Genomic DNA, 19036 nt, shown 5'->3' with positions numbered 1-19036 from the left:
TCCTGTCCTGTCTTGTCCTGTCCTGCCCGGTCCTGGCGCTGCTTTGGTGCTGAGCCCCCGCGTCCCGTAGCAGCCACCGCAGAGCAGGTACGCTGACCCCTTGCCTCTGCCAAACCTGCCCCGTATTCAGGGGTGGAGCTGAGCTGGATTCCGTTCCCACAGCTCTCCTGTGCCATCGGCAGGGAGCAGGGACACCTGAGCCCTGGCTGTGCCACCGGGCTGGCAGATGCTGCCTCCAGGAAGGTGTTTGTCCTATGGGGGTTCAGGATGTGTCCCTGGAACCCTCGAGCATCACCTGAACAGCTCCTTCCCCCCAGGCAGGGGCCGGAGAAGGGACTCTGGTGCCTCTCCCCATGGCAGCCAGGCCCCCACGCAACACCAGCCAAACTGGACACCCCGGTCCCACGAGAGACCCTCCCCAGCCAGAGCCCACCCGCCTGCCACGTCCAGCCCAGCCCAGGCTCAGCTGTCACCGCCTGTCCCCACCCCGGCCCGGTGTCCCAGCCGGGCACGCGCCGCGATGCCGCGACCATCACTGGTGGGTACAGCTGAGGGTGCCAGCGGGCCCCCGGGGTGAGGGAGGTGAGGAGCTGGGTCTGCTTTGGGCTGTTCCTCCATCCTGTCACCGCTCTGTGCGGAGATGAGCCATTGTCCCGGCATCCTTCACCCCGCGCTGCACGCCAGGCCCGCTGTCCCCAGCGCAGAGCGTGGCCAGGAGATGGCAGCAGGACCCCGCCCGCGGGCAGCGGGGCGATGGAGGGGAGCAGGGCACAGCTGGGGAAGGGTCCCTGAGTGCCACCCTGCGGGGGACCCCCCAGTCACTACACCAGCGGCTCTGGGGACAGACCCAGCCCCAAACCCCCGGGGGACAGCGGGGGCTGAGGGGTACAGGATGTTCCCCCCTGCACAGCCCCCTCCCCGCATACGCCCCCACCCTGGGCTGACGCCGTGTCCCCCTGTCCCCAGAGCTGTGCGGCGAGGATGTCCCCGAGGTGGAGATCATCAGCCTGCTGGGCGAGCAGCTGCCCCGCTACACGCTGCGGGCTGACACCGTGTTCGGCTACGACCACGGGGACTGGCTGCGAGCCCCCAGCGCCCCCCCGCAGCCCGTAGCCCCCCTGACCCCCCAGCAGATCGAGGAGACCCTGCAGTATTTCCGTGAGTGCCCCTGGGCAGCGGGGCTGGCGCGGGCGGTGGGCACGGCCAGGACAGCGCTAATCACCGCTAATGGGATTGATGGGCTGGATTTCCTCACCCAGAACATCCCGGGCTAATTCTGAGAGCAGCTGCTGCTGAGCCAAGCCGGATGCTGGGAGAGACCCCCCAGCATTTGCCGGGACCCCCTGCACGTCCCCGCTGCCCTGTGCTGTGCTGGGACACTGGTGGGCTTGCCAAGGTGTGCCAGGGAATGCCAGGGGGAATGCCAGGGCTGCTGCTCCCCCAGACGTGCCAGCCTGGAGGAGGGCTCAGGGGCCCTGCTGCCAGCAGAGCCCCCAGAGCTGTGGGGATCCATCCCTGCTGCCAGCAGAGCCCCCAGAGCTGTGGGGATCCCAGCAGAGCCCCCAGAGCTGTGGGGATCCATCCCTGGTGCCAGCAGAGACCCCAGAGCTGTGGGGATCCCAGCAGAGCCCCCAGAGCTGTGGGGATCCATCCCTGGTGCCAGCAGAGCCCCCAGAGCTGTGGGGATCCCAGGGGGAGGTCCCTGGTGCCAGCAGAGCCCCCAGAGCTGTGGGGATCCCAGGGGGAGGTCCCTGCAGCCCCCATGGCCAGGCAGGGGCAGTGCCCATGGCTCTGTGACCTGGCCCATCCCTGGGCAAGGTCGGGGTTCAGCAGGGGGCACAGACAGATTATCTCTGCTTTGTTTGTGCCTCTGGCCTGCGTGTGGCTGGGGCAGGATTAGAGCAAGGGGCTGGGGGATGGATGTGGGGCACTGGGAGACAGATGGGGCCGAGGCCTCCACCCACCTGCTCACTCCAGGCTGAGCATCATCCTCACCATGCCTTGCCTGTGCTTGCAGCCTTCCCCTTGTGGCTGCTCCCCTCTCTGTTCAGAAGGTGACCATCAGCATGGCCCCCTGCAGTGGCAGTACGAGGGATTGAGCCCCAAATTCTGTCTCTGTGCCGTGGGGTTGGGAGCATGCAGCAGCACAGCACCCCAGCACCCCAGCCCTGCTCCATGGGGCCGGTGGCTCTCAGTGCCACACTCCTGCAGGTCACAGCCAGCCAGGCCTCCAGTGCTGCTGGCATGTGCTGGAGGGGGCCCATGGCGTCAAACCTTTAAGCTGCCATCAGAAATAGCCCCCTGTAATCTGCTTGTGCAGGCACAGGGAACCTGCCCAGAGCAGCAAATCCTGGGGCAGGGGATTAGGAAGAAGCAGCTCCTGCCTGTCCATGCTGAGACGTGTGCTTGAGTCCTTGGGGTCCCTGGAGGGTGGGTGCCCAGTCGGTGGCTGTGTCATGCCAGGCCTTACCAAGGGAAAATCCAGCTCCAGGAGGAGGGAGAGGCTGGGACTGAGGGCATCTGCTCCAGTCCTCACTCCAGAGGGGACTGGGGTTATGGCAGGATTTAGTTGGGGTCAGGATCCCAATGGGTAGGAGTCAAGCAGGCAAAGGTGTGTGATAGTGAGGGGCAGCTCCAGCTGCTGCATCCCTTCACTGATTATCTGGGTGCTCACAAGGGTGGGTATTGGGGCAGGTGATGAGGACAGAGCACGTTGGCATTGCCAGCATCACACCCACGGCCTGTGCTACGTGCCTGCCAGCTCCTCCATAATTCAGCACACCATGATTTATTCACCTTTCCCGCCTCTGTGCTGCTTCTGCACCAGCGTGGTTGTGGGAGTGAGAGGGTGCCAGGCAGGGAGTGTGGGGCACAGAGGGGGCCAGGCTCATGCCAGGCCATGCTTGGAGCCAGGGGTGGTGAATGGGGAGGCTGGAGTGGGATGGAAAAGCCCCTTTCCTGATCAGGGACCTAGCAGGTCCCAGCACTGCAGTGGGCACTGCGGGTGCAGGGTTTGTGACGTGGGTGATGATGCGGGGGTCCAGCCCTGGGGTGGCAGAGCAGGGCTGGTCAGGAAAATGTACCCTGACCCTTATGGGGATCCCATGGCTTTGTGTGAAGGGCGCAAAATCTCTCCCTGTCCTTCCCAAGGGGCAAAAGCTGCTGTCTGTGCATGACCCACAGCATCAACACTGCAGAGCTGCTGCTCAGTGTCCCGCAGTAGTCATCACCACCCTGTGTGCCCGGGCTCGATGGGACAAGAGGTGGGACACCTCCACCAGCCCTCAGGGCTGAGCAGGATTGTCCTGGTGGGTTCCCCAACAAGGAGCCCAGTCCTAGGCTGCCTGGTGGGGATCGTGGCCCTGGTGTGGGCCGGGGAAAACGGTGGAAATGAGCACCCCCGACCCCCGCATCGCCCCCGTTCTGCTCCCGTCCGGCTCCGGCTCCGCCCCCGTCCCGGCCCCAGCCCCGGCCCCGCCGCCGGGGGATGCGCCGGGCAGGTGCGCGGGGACCGGGCGATCCTATAAATAGGGGCGGGAGCGGCCGCAGCGGCTCCGCTCGGCGCGGCGGGGCTGGGCTGGGCTGGGCACGGCTGGGTGGGCACGGCGGGCTGGGCACAGCGGTGGGCTCGGCGCCATGGAGATCTGGAGCAGCCCCGCCGCCTACGATGAGTTGAACGGGAACGCGGAGCGCGGCGGCGGCGCGGACCCCATCGCCCGGGAGCTGGAGGAAGGTGAGGGCGGCGCGGGTGGTCCCGCCCCGGGGATGGCGATGAGGATGGGGGTGAGGATGGGGGTGAGGATGAGGATGGGGATGGAGATGCCGCTGCAGCAGGGCTGGGCTCCCCCCGGGGCTGGTCTGGAGCGGCGGGGGCCGGGGTCTCCCTGGGGCCAGGGCTGGTCCGGAGCGGTCAGGGCCGGGGTCTTCCCTCAGGATGTCCCTCGGGATGTGCCGTGCGCTCCCCACCCGTGTCTTCCCTCAATCCCCGTCTCCCTCGCCGCACTCTGGCCCGGGGTTGCCGCCGCCCGGTCCCTTGGGGACCCCCAGGGTCACCCCGACCCCAAGGAAAGCTGTCCCCACGGCGGGAGTGGCGGGGGCAGGGCAGGGGCCCTGCCAGGTGTGCCCGTGGGAAAGGGAGCCCCTCCTGCCGTGGGAACGGGGTGCTCCCCCCGCACCCCCGGATCGGGCCCTGGATGGATGTTTACATCTTCGCCAGCGCTGCAGCCCCCGTCTGCCAGGGCCAGCCGCTCGCTCCAACCGTAACGATGCTCATGCTCTAATTACTTCCAATTAATGGCTCAGGGGCCTGATGAGGTGCAGTTGGGGACCCCCGCGGAGAGCGGCTCCTGTCGGGGTGTAGAGAGGGGAGTGAGGCTGGGGATGGGGCCGGCCCTTGTCCCCATGGCCTTGTTTGGGCTCCGTGCCCTCTGGGGCGTGGGCAGCGCCCGGGGCAGTGAGGGCCGGACGGGACCGGGGTGGCGAGTGGGGGCATTGCCATGACAACACGCTCACCATTACACAACCCCAGCTGGGGACGCCTAATGGGATTTGTGTGGCTGAGCTTCCCCGTTAACCCACTTGGTCTGCACGACTGGAGGGTGCCTCTGACTGGGGGCCCAAAGGAAACTGAGGCACGCACCCTCGGGGCAGCAGAGCGTCAGAAAGGGCATGGGGAGTGCAGGGGGTGGGGTACAGGCGGCTCCCGGGCTGTGGGAGGCTCTGGGGTGCGGGCAGGGCTCGGGGCTCCGCTCCCGGCTCCAGCGCCGCCGCCTGGGTGCGTGCCCGGCGCTCCTGGCAGGATCCGCAGCGGGGGCACCGAGTCTCGGGGCCGGCACCTCCTCTCCCCGCCAGACCCGGGGAGCAGCGGGGGAGCAGAGCCGTGGCGGGGGCCCGGCCTGGCCCGGTGGCAGCTGCCCGGTCCTGCAGCTGCGGGGGCACCGGGTGGGTGCGGGCTGCAGCGTCCCCTCCCCCAGAGGGAAACTAAACTAGGGCAGGGGGGATCTGGGGGAGGGGGCTGGGGACAGATTGGAGGGGACGCCGCCTGTGAGCCCGGCTCGGCACGGTGCCACCCACAGCTATTTATACTGGAGCTCCAGCCTGCTTTCTGCTGGAGATGTCACCTCCGATCCCATCTCTGCTGCTGCCCTTCCTTGTTCCCCCTTCCTGTCCGTGAGTCCTGCAGTGGGGCTGGCATTGTGCCTGTGCTGTGGGGTCAGCAAGGGGACCCAGCATTTTTCTTGCCACCCCAAGGTTGTGAGCAGGGTTGGGGGCGAGGTGTGAGCCCCCCGTTTCCCCTGATGCTGTTCCAGCTGTGGGGATCCTTGCCTGGCACTGTGTGAGCAGACAAAAGGTCCTTTTTGGAGACCAGCCTGGGGGGGACAGGGCTGAGCCCCTGGGTCAGTGCTCCCACAGTGTGGAGGTTCACCCTGTGGCCCTCTCCCCCCAGTCCTGTGTGCTGAGCGGGTGGCCAGGATCACGAAGACCTACCACGATATCGATGCTGTCACCAACCTGCTGGATGAGGTACGTTGGAGATCCCACCCGTGTGAGGGCTGGTGGCACCCTGGGGACACAGGGCTGGGTGAGGAGTGGGGAAGGGATGAGTCCCAGCTGAGGCAGAGCTGCCCCCTGCAGAAAGAGCGGGACCTGGAGTTGGCAGCACGCATCGGGCAGTCCCTGCTGAAGCAGAACCGGAGCCTGACTGAGCGCAATGAGCTCCTGGAGGAGCAGCTGGAATTGGCCAAAGAGGAGGTAACAGCTCCTGGGCACAGGTCTGGGCTTTGGCCCCCTGTGTGCCCCCCGGGGGTTGCTGTGGTCCCTTTGGGCGTGTCCTGAAGCGCTTCTGCCTCTCCAGATTGCGCAGCTGCGCCACGAGGTGTCCATGCGGGATGACCTCCTCCACTTCTACACCACCACCACGGAGGAGAGCGAGCCCACCACCACCACCTCCACACCGTGAGTGCGACTCCCTGTCCTGCCACTTCCCTGGGGCACAGCTGCTCCTGTGGGCTGGGCAGGGGCCATCACCGTCCCTGGGGTAGCAGCGGCCACATCCCTTCCCTCCCCTGGTGGCCGTGGGCCCAACCCCACAGAGCTCGGTGGCTGCGGATGCCCGGGGGCTGGGGGAGCGGGCAGGGGTCAGAGTGGGTAGCCCCACGCTGCCTGCACTGCTCAGGCCATCCCTGCTGTCCCCAGGCTGCGCAGGCACGAGTCCTCGCTGTCCTTGCAGCAGTACTTCCAGTACGACACCCTGCAGCAGAAACTCAGGAGCCTGGAGGAGGAGAACCAGAAGCTGCGCATGGAGGTGAGCACAGCCGGCTGCAGGATGCCCCTCAGTGCCCGCCTCTGCCCTGCTCTCTCTGGGGACACCCAGCTGCCCCCTCAGGGAGACGGGAGGTCCCGCCTGTCCCTCTCAGCCCCTCCAACCCTCTCCCCCAGGCCACCAGCATCGCCACTGAGACCTGTCAGTACGAGCAGCAGGAGCAGCAGCTGATGATTGACTGCGTGGAGCAGTTTTGTAAGTAGGGCTCGGGGCTCTGCCCAGGTGGCTGGGCTGGGGCCGGGGGTGGCGCCCGGCGGTGACAGAGCCCGGCCCTCCCGCAGCCGAAGCCAGCCAGCAGGTCGTTCACCTGTCGGAGGAGCTGGCGCACAGGGCGGAGGACGCGGCGCGGCAGCAGGAGGAGATCAGCCAGCTGCTGGCGCAGGTCGCGGACCTGCAGCAGAAATGTCGCACGGTGAGGGTCCCCTGCCCGTGCCGGGGGGACGGGGGGGTGCGGGCACAGCGCCCTGACCCCGCCGCTCCTGCCCGCAGTACGGCTCCGAGGTGGAGGAGCTCCAGCAGCACCTGACGGCGGCCAAGGAGGTGCAGCAGCAGCTGCGGATGGAGGTGAGCCCGGGGGGAGCCCTGGGTGCCCCCCTGGCCGGGGATCCTGCCCCGGGGCCGTGCTCCAGCTGTGCCGGTGTCCCCGCAGCTGCGGGATCTGCAGGAGAAGTACGCGGAGTGCGGCGGGATGCTGCAGGAGGCGCGGGAGGAGGTGAAGAGCCTGCGGAGCCGCAGCCTGCCCAACAGCACCGTCAGCCGCTACAGCGCTGCCAGCCTGCTGCCCGTGGTGAGCGGGGAGCGGGCGGCACGGGAGGAGTCCCTGCTGTGCCCCCGGTACCGACACTGCCCCCCACCAGCACCGACACCGCCCCCCCCCCCCCCCCCCGGTACCGACACTGCCGCCCCATACTGACACTGCCCCCCCCGGTACCGACACTGCCCCCCCGGTACCGACACTGCCCCCCCGGTACCGACACTGCCCCCCATACTGACACTGCCTATCCCATCCCCAGGACTCGCTGGCGGCTGAGATCAAGGGGATGATGAGGAAGAGGACGGACAGCTCCTCCTCAGACTACAAGTGAGTGCTGTCATTGGCCACTCGCGCTGTGCCATGGGCCCGGCTCCGGCTCACCCCGAGCTCCTTCCTGCCCGCAGGAGCTGCCAGCGCGTCTTTGAGACGGTGAAGGCCGTGAACCAGGCAGCCAAAGCCAAGTCCTGCTCTGAGTCTCCCCACCATGTCCCGGGCTCCAAGCAGCTGTCCACTGCCCACTCTGGGGGGGCCAGCACCCCCCAAACCAACTTCTCCGGCTCGGAGGATGCTCAGTGAGTGCTGGGCTGGGGGGGGGCGGGGCCGGGTGAGGCAGCGGCTCCTCCTGCACAGGGGCTGGGATGCTGGAAGCAGCCTGGGGCAGGGAGGGCAGGATCTGGGGGTTCCCAGCACAGCCTGAGGTGCAGGGCAGAACTGCAGCCCTAACGCTGTGCCCCCGGCAGGGCCGATGGGGCCAGCGGGGAGCCCCGGGCAGCCCCGGGCCGGCGGGACCTGGAGGCGGCGGTGCAGCGGCTCTCGGAGCGCTCCTTCTTCGAGGCAGAGCGGGAACGCAAGCTCTGGAGGCTGAGAGATGGGGAGAGCTCCAGCGGCTTCCTCACCCCCGAGGGCAGCGTCGTCTCCACCGGGACAAGCTACTCCGGGGGCTCGGAGCTCACCGCTGGCTCCGGCTTCTCCCTGGGCTCCCTCACCTACTTCCCCGACAAACTGCAGATTGTGAAGCCGCTGGAAGGTGAGGGGCAGAGGGGGTGAGGAGCTGCAGGTGCTCTGAGGCTCCAACAGCCCCTCCTGAGTTCCCTCCGGCTGTGTCCCCCCCTCCCAGGCTCTGTGACGCTCCACCACTGGCAGCAGCTGGCACAGCCCAACCTGGGTGGGATCCTGGTGCCCCGGCCCGGGGTGCTCACCAAAGACTTCAGGCAGCTGGACATCGACCTGGAGGAGGTCTACAGCCTCAATGACCTGGAGGAGGATGATGTGGACGCCAGCTCCTTCCAGCTGCTCCCTACCTCAACACCCGCCAAAGCCAAGGAGCGCCCCAGGGGTGAGCGGGGGGCGAGGGGACGGAGGGGCCGCAGCCCCCGGGGTGTCCCTGCCCTCCTGTCTCGGCTGGCTCTCGCCTCCCCCCGTGCTTTCTCCTCTTGCAGCAGCCTCTCCCTGCCACCCCCCGGTCCCCAGGGGGATGCTCCGCCTGCAGCTGTGCAAGGGCGATTCTCGGGCAGCTGCCCCGGCGGGACGAGCCGTGGCCATGGCCCTGGCGAGCCCCTGCTGACCCCCGGCTGCCTGCAAGGGGCCGCTCTGGCCTCTCGTGGTCCCCCCTGTGCTGGCTGCCCTCTCTGAGCAGGCACCAGACGCAGTTGCTGCTGAATCTGTGCCCCGTGCAAGGAGCTTCCAGCCCAGCTTTGGCTGCCCCGCCCGCCCTCCGCCGTGCCCTCCTCCTGACCCCTTGTCTCCTGTCCCTTCCAGTGTTCCTCTCTGTTAACAACCTCCCCCAGACCCCGTCTACCTTCACCATCACCACCTGCCACATCCTCCACCCCACCTCTGCGATCACCACGGTGACTCCCAGGTAAGGCGCGGGGCCCCCGCTGCCTGCCCCGGCCCCGCCGAGTGCCCTCCTCCTCCTCTTCCTCCTCCTCCTCTTCCTCCTCCCCTGTGCCTGGCTCCCTGCAGCTCGAGGAAGTGGCAGCCCCTGATGCTCTGAGAGGTGCCAGCACCAGAAATCTCCCCAAATGTGGCTGCTGGGCTGTGGATGGATGGGTGGATGGATGGGTGGATGGATGGACGGACGGACAGCCTTCCTCGGCTGGGCTTGCCCAGGGGAGCAGTGAATGCTCCTGGCACTCTGGGGAACAGACACAGCTTTTTTCCTCCCTCCACACTTGGGCAGCAGCCAAGAACTTTTCGCAGCCGGCTACTGGGCTGTCCCCTCATTAATGAGCACCGGTGATTAGCCCTAATGAGCCCCCCTACGGCTCGTTGGGGGTTGGTTTGAAGCTGGAGTTCGCTGTTAGACAAAACCCTGGTTTCTGGAAATTGCTGCTGGAGCAGTGCCTGTGTCCCAGTGTGTCCTGGCTGCCGAGGAGCAGCCCCCAGCACCCCTCTGGGAGCTTTGGGGTCTCCTACAGCCCAGGGCTCTTTAGGGGAAGGACAGGGGGTCCTGCCTGGCCCCCTCAGCAGCATCCCCCAGCACAGGGCCCCAGCTGATCCCCCCTTCTGCTCTCTCTTCCCCTCCAGTCTGTATCATGCCGTCGTGCCTTCTTGTGGGCCCTTTGAGGGGCTGAGCCTCTGCAGCCCCCCACCAGAACTGACTCCCCCCACGCTGGCGCTGGGCCCTGGACCCCCCGGCACCCCCAGGGGACTCCTCAGGCTCCTGCTGGGCCGAGATTCCCACCTGGCACCAGGGACTGGATCGTGGTGGGCCCCCTCACTGCACTGCCAGGACCCCCAGCATTGTGAGCCCCCCGTGGCCAGGGGCCAGCAGGGACCCCCAGGCAGGAGCAGCACCTTCAGCTGGAACCTGGTGGAGAAGCTGCAGCGCCTGGGGCTGGACAAGGTGGTGGCCAGAGGGGAGAGCTCCTGTGCTCAGCCAGGGCCCAGAGGGGCCTGGGGCACCCAGAAGTGACACTGCTGCAGAGCCCCCAGGCTCAGGGTGAGACACATCCTCTTCCTCACCCATGCATGGGGAAATGGAGACAGGACAAGCTTCAGCCTCAGCTCCTGCTGCTGCCCCAGGTCCATCAGCGCTCCTGGCACCAGCAAGGACAGAACCTGGCACTGCTCCCCATGTATGGGGGGTACAGGGGGTGCTGGCTGACCCTGTCCCTGCTGGGGGAGTGTGGACCCTTCACAGGAGCCAATTTCTGGCAATAAAAACTGTTCCTGCTTCTGCTGAGCCTGTCTGCGGAGTGAGGGGCAGCTCGGCCCGTTTGGGGCTGTCCAGATGCTGCAGGGATGGAGAACACTCAGTCTGGGCTCAGGTGTGTCCTGGGGCAACCCACTGGGGCCAGGGGGACACCCCTGCACCCTGGGCTGGGCCCCTGGCCAGCACCTGGGCTGGACTGGCCTTTAAAGGGAATGGTGGTTTAGCTCTTTCCTGCTCCCTGAGTAGCAATAGTAGCAGCACCCACAGCTTGGGATGGTTCTGGGGGTGCTTCTGTTGCTCCCCCCAGCTGTGTCCCTCCCTCCAAGCTGTGCCCAAACACCTGGCAAATAAATGTGAATTCACAGAGCAGCTGCTGTGTGCTGTGTGTGCTGCCATGTTCTGTGTGTGCTGCTGTGCCCAGTTCAGTCTCTGCCCCTTGCACCCCTCTGGGGCTGGGGGCAAATCCCTTCTGTCCTCTGGGGCTGGGGGTAAATCCCTTCTGGGGCTGGGGGCAAATCCCTTCTGTCCTCTGGGGCTGGGGGTAAATCCCCTCTGGGGATGGGGGTAAATCCCCCCTGCCCACCTTCCCAGGCTCTCCCCAGCACATCCAGGAGTGCAGAGGCCGTGGTGCCAGAGTTTTATTGAGGGGAAGGGCAGGCCCTGAGTGCGGCAGTGCCCAGCCCAGCCCAGCAGCTACACAGCCCCATCCTCATCCTCAGCGCTGCGGCGGCCAAAGTCCATCCAGTCGGGGTAGAAGTGGTCGTGCAGAGCCTCCAGCCCCTCGTCCTCATGCACAAAGGCCTTGTGCTTGTTCAGCTCTGCCAGGGCAAAGGCAGCAGTTAGAGCTGGAAATTGCTGGAAATTGCTGGAATTTCCCGTCCCCACGGGGGCCAGGCTGTGCCCACCCCCCCATAGCTCCCAGTACCTGTGAGGACGTGGGGCAGGAACTGGGACAGGAGGTGCTGCTGCTCCTGGGACAGGTGCTGGGGCCAGTCCCGGCGGGCCAGGCTGAGGGGGGGCTCCTGGGGGTCCCCCAAGGCAGCTGGGGGCCGGCACAGGCTGGGGGCCACTGCGAGGGCGAGGATGAGGCACAGGGACACCTTCATGGCTGTGGGGACACTGAACAGGGGGGGAAATGGGGCAGCTGCAGCCCCTGAACTGAGCCAGGCTCAGCCCCAGCCCATGGACAGTTCACAGTCCCCTCTGTCCCTCCCTTTGTGTCCCCAAGTCCCCTCCATCCCTTTCAGCTTCTCCCCAGGCCTTTTCCATCCCTCTCTCCTGGCTGGTTCCCAATTCCCCTGGAATCAGAGTGAAGGCAGAGGGATCCATAAGGATCAAGTCCCACTCGTGGCTCCTTGCAGGGATGCTGGAAACTAAAACCCATGGCTAAGAGCATCATCCAGCTCCTCCTTGAGCCCAAACAGTTGGGGAGCTTCTCCTCCCCCGGGCATGGCCGGGCCCCAGATCCCCTCTGTTCCTCTCAGTGGGACTCTGAGTCGCTTTGTCCCTCCCATCTGCTCCTCAGGCTTTCCCCATCTCTCTCTCTCCCCAAGTCACCTGCAGCCAGTGCCAGAGCCCTGTGAGACTCACCTGTGGGTTCTGAGGCTCAGCAGGGTGTCCTGGGGGTGTCCTGGGGGTGTCCTGGTGGGTCTCAGTGGGTGTCTCTCGCCAGGATCACCCCAGCTCAGCCCTGCTTTTAAAGGCACTGCCGGGGCTGCCACACCCCAGGGCGGCTCCACTCACATCCACCCACCCCCGGAGGGGGCCCGCGGGCATCTGTGTATGCTCACAGACACACAGACAGACACACAGACACACAGACAGACACACAGACATACAGCCAGACAGGCAGACCCACACAGGCACACAGGGAGATATATATATACATACATAATATGTATTAAATATATATATATGTTTTATTTATTTTTATATTTATATATATATATGTATTTATATGTATATATATATATGCATATATATGTATGTATGGAAACACAGATATATGTATATATATGATTGCTTACATAAATACACGCATATATGCATATGTTTATATGTGCATTTCTACATACATGTGTATACACAAGTATTCACAAATATATATCCACACACACATGTTGGACTCCATGATTTTTGGAGTCCCTAACCTAAATGATTCTGGGATTATGTGTGTGTATATATATATATATATATATATATATATATATGTGTGTGTGTGTGTGTGTGTGTGTGTGTGTGTGTGTGTGTGTGTGTGTGTATGTATGTATATATATATATATATATATGTATGTATTTATGTATATGTATATATATGTATATGTATATATATATGTATATATATGTGTATATATATATGTGTGTATATATATATTTATATATAAATATATAAATATATGTATATATATAAATATATACATATATGAATATATATTAATATTTGTACACATATATCTAAATCTGTACACATTTATACATACATGTATATACATACATACCTGCATACATATCTGTCTATAAATAGCAATATATATGCAAATACCTGTATAAACACACATGCACGTGTATATATGTATATACAGAAGTATGTGTGTGTACATATGTGTATTCTCACACGTGTGTCTGTGTCTGTACACACACACACATGGATGTACCCTGACACCCAGGTGTGTGCACATGTTTATAACATGTTGTGTCAGGGCTGCCAAGGGGTCTGTGCCTCTGGGGTTGGGGGGCTGTGTCTGTGAGGCCCCTCAGCAGGACACAGGCCCCAGAGCAGCCCATTCTGCAGCTCTGGACCTCTCCCTGCACCCCGAGAAGCTTTGGGGTGCTGTGGGCCCCACTTACTGTCAGAGCCCCCTGAAGATCCTGTCTGTCCCCACCCACCCCCACTGGATATTGACGGTTCCTGCTGCCTCTATTGAGCTCCCATCCGGGTATTTGCAGAGCCCATTTGTCTCCCTCCTTCAATAAACCCTGTGAGAGACATCCTGGGCTGGGGCACATCACTATCCCCTGTCCCCAAGGAGCTGTGTCAGCTCCTCAAACACCCCAAAAACAAATGGGCTTTGGATGGCAGGAGGCAGCAGCACCCAGCACCCCTCAGCCATCGATCGCTCGCTCCACCGAGCACCTTGCACAAGGAACAAACAAATTGTTTTCCAATTTCTGCCTTTTAATGGCTCAATCTGGACCCAATGAGCCGTCAGGGTGATGGGGACACGGTGACTCACGGGCTTGGCATCACCCTGACGCAGGTTTGTTACCAGGCCTGTGGGCATCAGGGCTGGACCCTTCGCCAAGGCTGAGTTGAGGATGGACCAAGCTCCCCTTGCCCCTGGGGCCAGCTGTCCTGGCAGTGGCCAAATCTGTTGGCAGCCTGGCAAGTCCAGCGGGGAGAAATCCAGGCTGGACATGCCCAGACACACGAAGGGCATGGGAATTCTTGGCACAGCAGCAGCAGAGCAGAGATTGGGCTGGTTCAGGTTGTGGGCACAAAAGCACACCCTGGTGTGGATGCTGGCCTTGGTGCTGTCAGCACTGCTCTTGATGTGCAGGGCTGGTCACCAATCTGCCAGCACCTGCTCCCCGAGGCATGGGCAGGGCTGGAGGGCACCAAGGCATGGGCAGAGCAGGTCACTGCAAGGGATGAGCAGGGCTGGAGGTCACTGTGAGGTACAGGCAGGGCTGGAGGGCACCAAGGCATGGGCAGAGCAGGTCACTGCAAGGATGAGCAGGGTTGGAGGTCACTCCAAGGCACGGGCAGGGCTGGAGGTCACTTTCAGGCACAGGCAGGGCTGGAGGTCACCCTCAGTGCACTCACAGCTGCTTTACATAATTGCAGCAATTCCGTTTCCAAGAGCAAAGTCTCCCAGGAAAGCAGCAGTGACCTCGGTGCTCTGAGCACACATGGGACATGGGGGCATTGGGGCAGTGGATGAAGAGCCAGGGCCTGCTCTGGGGGGCTGCAGGAGCATCAGCAGTGACCAGGGTGGGAGCAGCCCTCCCTGCCAGGACCAGGACACCCCAGCCCTCCCTGCTGCAGGACAGATGGGCTGGGGGCAATGGCAGAGAAACCCAGGTTTGAAAATCAGCATTTCAGTGCATTTCACACTGCTCCAGTGGCAGAGGCACCTGCCAGGCCCCAGAACCATCACTGCCCTCAGCCAGTGCCTCTTACTGAGAGTTCATTCTTGCCTGTTGAGCTCGAGCTCACAAAACAGAGAGCACTCAGCCCCTGACCTTTGGCAGAGCCTGACCCGGGTGGCAGTGCCTCCTCCTCCTCCTCAGAGCAGTTTCTGGGAAGCAGAAGTGACCCTGCCCACGGGACTGCCAGGAACACAAGGAGGGAATGACTCAGCACCCACCCACCCCTCGGCTTTCCCTCAGCTCCCAGCAGGAGCAGCACACATAGCACCAAGGGAACTCCCTCCTCCTGCAGTGGGGGGCAACCCCCAGGCCCCCCAGGGCAGGGAATCCCACCAGGGCACCACTGCTGGCAAGAGGAGAAGGTGCTTCAGCCCCTGGGAGGGATGGAACCACCACACACGGGCTTTTGAAAACCAATTTTATTTAAATAATTTTAAATACATTACAATAAAACATTAGAAATGATACCAAAGCCATGTAACTGCACAGGGTGTGAGGCAGCAGCAGCAGCAGGCTCTGCAGCTCCAGGGATGCTCCAGATGTTAGTCCTTGTCACGAGTTTAACCCATGGGACAGCACCTGGCACCTCAGGGCTCGCAGGTATCAGCACCTGAGCTGCAGCCATGGTGCCTCCAGGTCACTCTTGTGTCACTCCTCTGCCTCCAGGAGCCAGCACTGCCCAGAGGGAGCAGGTGGCACCAGGCAGGCCAGGATGGGAGCACAGCTGGACTGAGGAGCCATCAGGACAGGCTGAGTCCCTGCGGGCTTAGCTGGGAACAGCTGGAACTTGTGGCTTCAGGCTGGGTGGTGCCAGCACTTGGGTTAGCTCTGGGAAATGAGGGACAGCCAGACGAGATAGCATGGGCTCGTGTCAGTTTATTACATCACCAATTACAACAGTCCAGACTCAACAGTGGACCCAAGATCGTTACATTACACAAACCGGCTGGTTTTAAACTTATGACAAGGGACAGGTGGGAATTTCATGGTAAGGATATCTTCTTGCATAAAGCTCCAGTGGCCCACAGGCACTTAAAACCCGTGGACTTTCAGCTGGTCGTCTTTAGCCAGTCCAATCTGCAAGAGAGAAAACAAATTCACAGTGTGTGGGGTGATGCCTCTGTGCATCCAAACACTGCCCACACCCAGGGATCTGTGTGCACTTATCAAATCTGTGCTGATTTTAGGTAGTGAAAGGTCTCATAAGCTCTTGGAGATCTATTTCACACCCAAGATAGCTCAGCTACCCTCGAAGGCATAAAATCAGCAGGATGGCTTCGGCGGTAGTGTTGGAAACAAAAAGGTTTCAATAAAAGGCAAAATAACAAAACCCTTTACAGAGAAAAACCAAGCCAGGTGTAAGAGGTTCTCTCTCCTGGTAAAACACCTCACAAAAGCCATTAGTTTGTCAGTTTCTTTGTTCTTTTCTTTTTCTAGTAAATTGCTCAGGTGGGGCTTTTTGGCTCCTGTCCAATTAGCTATCCTTAAGTTTGAGGTAAAGCCCATAAAGTCCTATGAGGTGTCTTTTCACCTAATTAAGGCAAGAAACTTCTGGGCTTATTTCCTTTTTAAGGGGACAAAGGATAGTTTTGTCACTCCATCAACAGAGGGCACAATCCTACAGAAGCTGTCCTACCTCCACAAGGAACTGGCAGATGTTCTTGCGCTGGTCACCCTGCAACTGAATCACTTCTCCATACTCGGGGTGCTCAATTACAGTACCATTGCAGGCAAATTTCTGCAGCAGAGACACAAAAACCTCATTAACACCACAAACATCCCTGCTGGGCGTGGCCGCTGCCCCACCCCCGAGCCCCTTAGGCCCCACCTTCTTGAAGGCCTTCACCAGTTTCTTTTTATCGTAGTCATCCGCGATGCCCTGGACTGTGGTGAGGGTCTTCCTGCCGTTTCGCTGCTGGATCCTTATATGGATGTAGTCCTCAGTGCCGGCCGGGAGCAGGTCATCACCCTTACTTGCATCCGCAAAGGGGTCTGCGGGGAACGCCGTCAGGCCCCGCCCCAACAAGGCCCAATTGGCCGCCGCACCCGCCCATCATGCACACATCCCGCCCCATTGGCCACCGCGCCCGCCCGTCATCCCTCGGCCCCGCCCCCGCACGCCTGCCAGTCACGCATAGATCCCACCCACGCCCCCACCCCATTGGACGCCGCGCCCGCCCGTCAGGTTTGGGTCCCGCCCCCCGTCTCTCCCCCCCCCGGCTGACGCAACCGGGCCCGGAATAGCAACTGCGCCACGGGGCGGGGCCGGGGCGGGGCCCGCGCGCTCCCCCGGCCCTACCGCACAAAGGGCCTCACCGAAGGGCTGGAGGTTCTGGATAGCGGACATACGATACGCTTCCCTTCCCTCGGCGGAGGCGGCGGCGGCGGCAGCGGGGGCGGCTCTGGCGGCGGGAGCGGCTCTGGGCGGAGGATGCTCTCGCGGCGGCGGCTCGAGGCAGTGTCAGGGGGGCGGGACTGCCGCCGACCGCTTATATACCGCCCCTGCGTGGCGTCATCACGCACGGCCAGCGAGGCCTGTGATTGGTCGCCGCTCGGGGGCGTCAGGACGCATCGGGCGAACGCGGCCGCGCCCGGGCTGGCGCGGGGGGAGCGGGGCGCATGCGCTGGAGGAGGGCCCGGCAGCGCGCGGGGCGGCGCGTGCGCAGTGCGATCCTGGGCCGGGCCGGGACCCCCGGGACCCCCCGATCCCCCTCAGGATTGGCTCCGCCGGCCCCGAGACCCCCGGGAGCCCCAAAATCCATCCGGGACCACCAAAATCCTCCCCGAGAGCCAAAAAATACCCCCATGAACCACAGAACTCTCCCCAGGAGCGATCAAACACGTCCAGGTCCCCTCGGGCCTCCCCTCCAAAGGATGCGGTGCGCCCCGAAACCCTCACGGGGTGCCCCAAATCCCCTCCAGCCCTCGCAAATTTTATTGGGATCCTCAAACCCTCTGCCAAACACCCCTGTTATGCCCCCCAAGACCTCACTGGCACCCCCGAACTTCCGTGTGAAAAATGCGTATTTTATGATTGGCTTTTGGCAAATACTAATATTAGATGTGTTATGTTCGAAAGTGATGCTGTATTAATTTTCTTAAGTAGGGTGTTAAATATAGTTTTAGGTTATAACATGATGTTAAAATAGGAACTATGCTATGTAAGATACATTTTTTGAGAGAGGACTCACACTGAGATAGCAGCCACAGGACACCTAAATCTTTCAGAGAAAAAGAATTTATTGCTCCATTATCAGAAGAAATGAGCTTCGTCCCACCTTGCTCAGCCATGACACTTTAGGATTCAGAGGAAGAAGCTGACACTGACCAGATAGAATCTTTTGTTTGAATGGAATTTATGCATCATGTATGAGGTGTATGAATATGCAACAGCCTGTTGCTTTTAAGGGTTAATCCTCTGTTAACGTAGGTTCTTTTTCGGGCTTATTTTGCCCAGAAAAGGTACCCGGATTGTCCATAACTCTATTGTCTCATATTGTCCTAAATCCTAATTGTCCAAATTTTTACTACTCTAATTATATTCCTATTTTTATAACCATCTTATTACTATTAAATTTTAAAAATTCTAAAAACAAGTGGTTGGCGTTTTTCACACAGTGATCCTGTGCCCTGGCCAGGCTTGGCCTTGCTGAGCCTGGCACAGCTTGGTCACCACCCTGTGCTCCAATTTTGGGATCCTAGGGAATATTTCTCTGTCTGCTCTGGGGTGCCTTGGCCCCCAGGGGAGCACTGACTTTGACCCTCATTCATGGAGAAAGTTTCCCAGACTTTGAGATAGACTGGAATCCACAAAAGTGTGAAACAGATTATAGAGAGCAGTGTAGGTGTATCACTTGGTGAGAAATTGAGGTTTTGGGATTTTTAGTGTGCTGTGGATGGAAGCAAGATGGAGGGCACAGGGTGTCATCCTGGGTTTCTTCTTCAGGGGTTTGGGTGGCATTTTGTAATTGGGCAGAAAAGTCCACATTGGGATCAGTTATTGGGTTAAAAGGAAAAATAATCAAGGTGTCAGTTCTTAATTGGATAGTTTAGCTTTATAAGACCTTGTAACCAGAGATTGTTGGCCATTTTGTGCCTTCTAACGAAAAGCTGCTGAACTCACAGTGGTGAGATTGTTTTACTGATAAGAAATAATAAATACTTGAGCCTGAACATGAAGCACTGTCTCAAGTGCCTTCAATCCAGACCCAGAAACACTGACTGGGGCCCCCAGATGGGTTTGTCACCAGCTGTCCCCTGCTGGCACCACACCTGCAGCACAAAGGGAGGTGCTGACAGAGAGCAGGGTCAGGGAGATGCTCCCCCAGCTCTGGAGCAGGCCAGAATCCAACAGGAAAGGAAAGTTTTTCTCTTTAAACGAGTGAAATCAATGCCCTGGCACTTAGTGCAGCCCAGCTCAGCCTGGCAGGCCTTGGCAGAGCTCAGCCTGGGCAGGGTGAGCTCAGCTCCTTTTGCTGCCTGTGCTGAGCACTGACCCATCCCACCCTGGCTCCTGGGGGTCCCAAAGGCCTGGCTGGGTCAGCACATCCCAGTAAGCCCAGTCACATCCCAGTAAACCCAGTCACATCCCAGTCACGGTGCTCGGGAAGGGGCAGTTCCTGTTCTTGGGAGTCAGGAGGGCAGTGAGCCCAAA

At 61.1% G+C, this 19036-nt stretch overlaps 3 protein-coding genes across 3 annotated transcripts; 1 reads left to right on the top strand and 2 right to left on the bottom strand.

Moving 5' to 3' along the window:
- Positions 1-3587: 3587 nt before the first annotated feature.
- HAP1 (huntingtin associated protein 1) lies at positions 3588-10602 on the top strand. The gene is made up of 15 exons (XM_066566749.1): positions 3588-3733; positions 5447-5523; positions 5635-5751; positions 5855-5955; positions 6196-6304; positions 6439-6517; positions 6604-6734; positions 6812-6886; positions 6972-7109; positions 7336-7403; positions 7481-7648; positions 7817-8103; positions 8194-8412; positions 8835-8937; positions 9606-10602. Exons 1-15 carry the CDS (start codon positions 3637-3639, stop codon positions 9991-9993), a joined length of 2157 nt encoding a protein of 718 aa, XP_066422846.1. The 5' UTR covers positions 3588-3636; the 3' UTR covers positions 9994-10602.
- A 324-nt stretch (positions 10603-10926) lies between these two features.
- GAST (gastrin) lies at positions 10927-12009 on the bottom strand. Its single transcript, XM_066566676.1, is given in 4 exon segments — positions 10927-11051; positions 11159-11355; positions 11357-11401; positions 11987-12009. Coding segments are annotated over 4 exon segments (390 nt in total).
- Positions 12010-15238: 3229 nt separating this feature from the next.
- On the bottom strand, positions 15239-16846 carry EIF1 (eukaryotic translation initiation factor 1). The gene is made up of 4 exons (XM_066566888.1): positions 16699-16846; positions 16211-16374; positions 16019-16120; positions 15239-15459 (listed from the first exon to the last, which is right to left on the bottom strand). Exons 1-4 carry the CDS (start codon positions 16727-16729, stop codon positions 15415-15417), a joined length of 342 nt encoding a protein of 113 aa, XP_066422985.1. The 5' UTR covers positions 16730-16846; the 3' UTR covers positions 15239-15414.
- Between the last annotated feature and the right edge of the window lie 2190 nt (positions 16847-19036).

This window comes from Molothrus aeneus, chromosome 28 (genome assembly GCF_037042795.1).
Source record: "Molothrus aeneus isolate 106 chromosome 28, BPBGC_Maene_1.0, whole genome shotgun sequence".
Taxonomy (NCBI): Eukaryota; Metazoa; Chordata; class Aves; order Passeriformes; family Icteridae; genus Molothrus; species Molothrus aeneus.
Note: the sequence above shows the minus strand (reverse complement) of the source record. Positions and strands in the feature narration are given on the sequence as shown.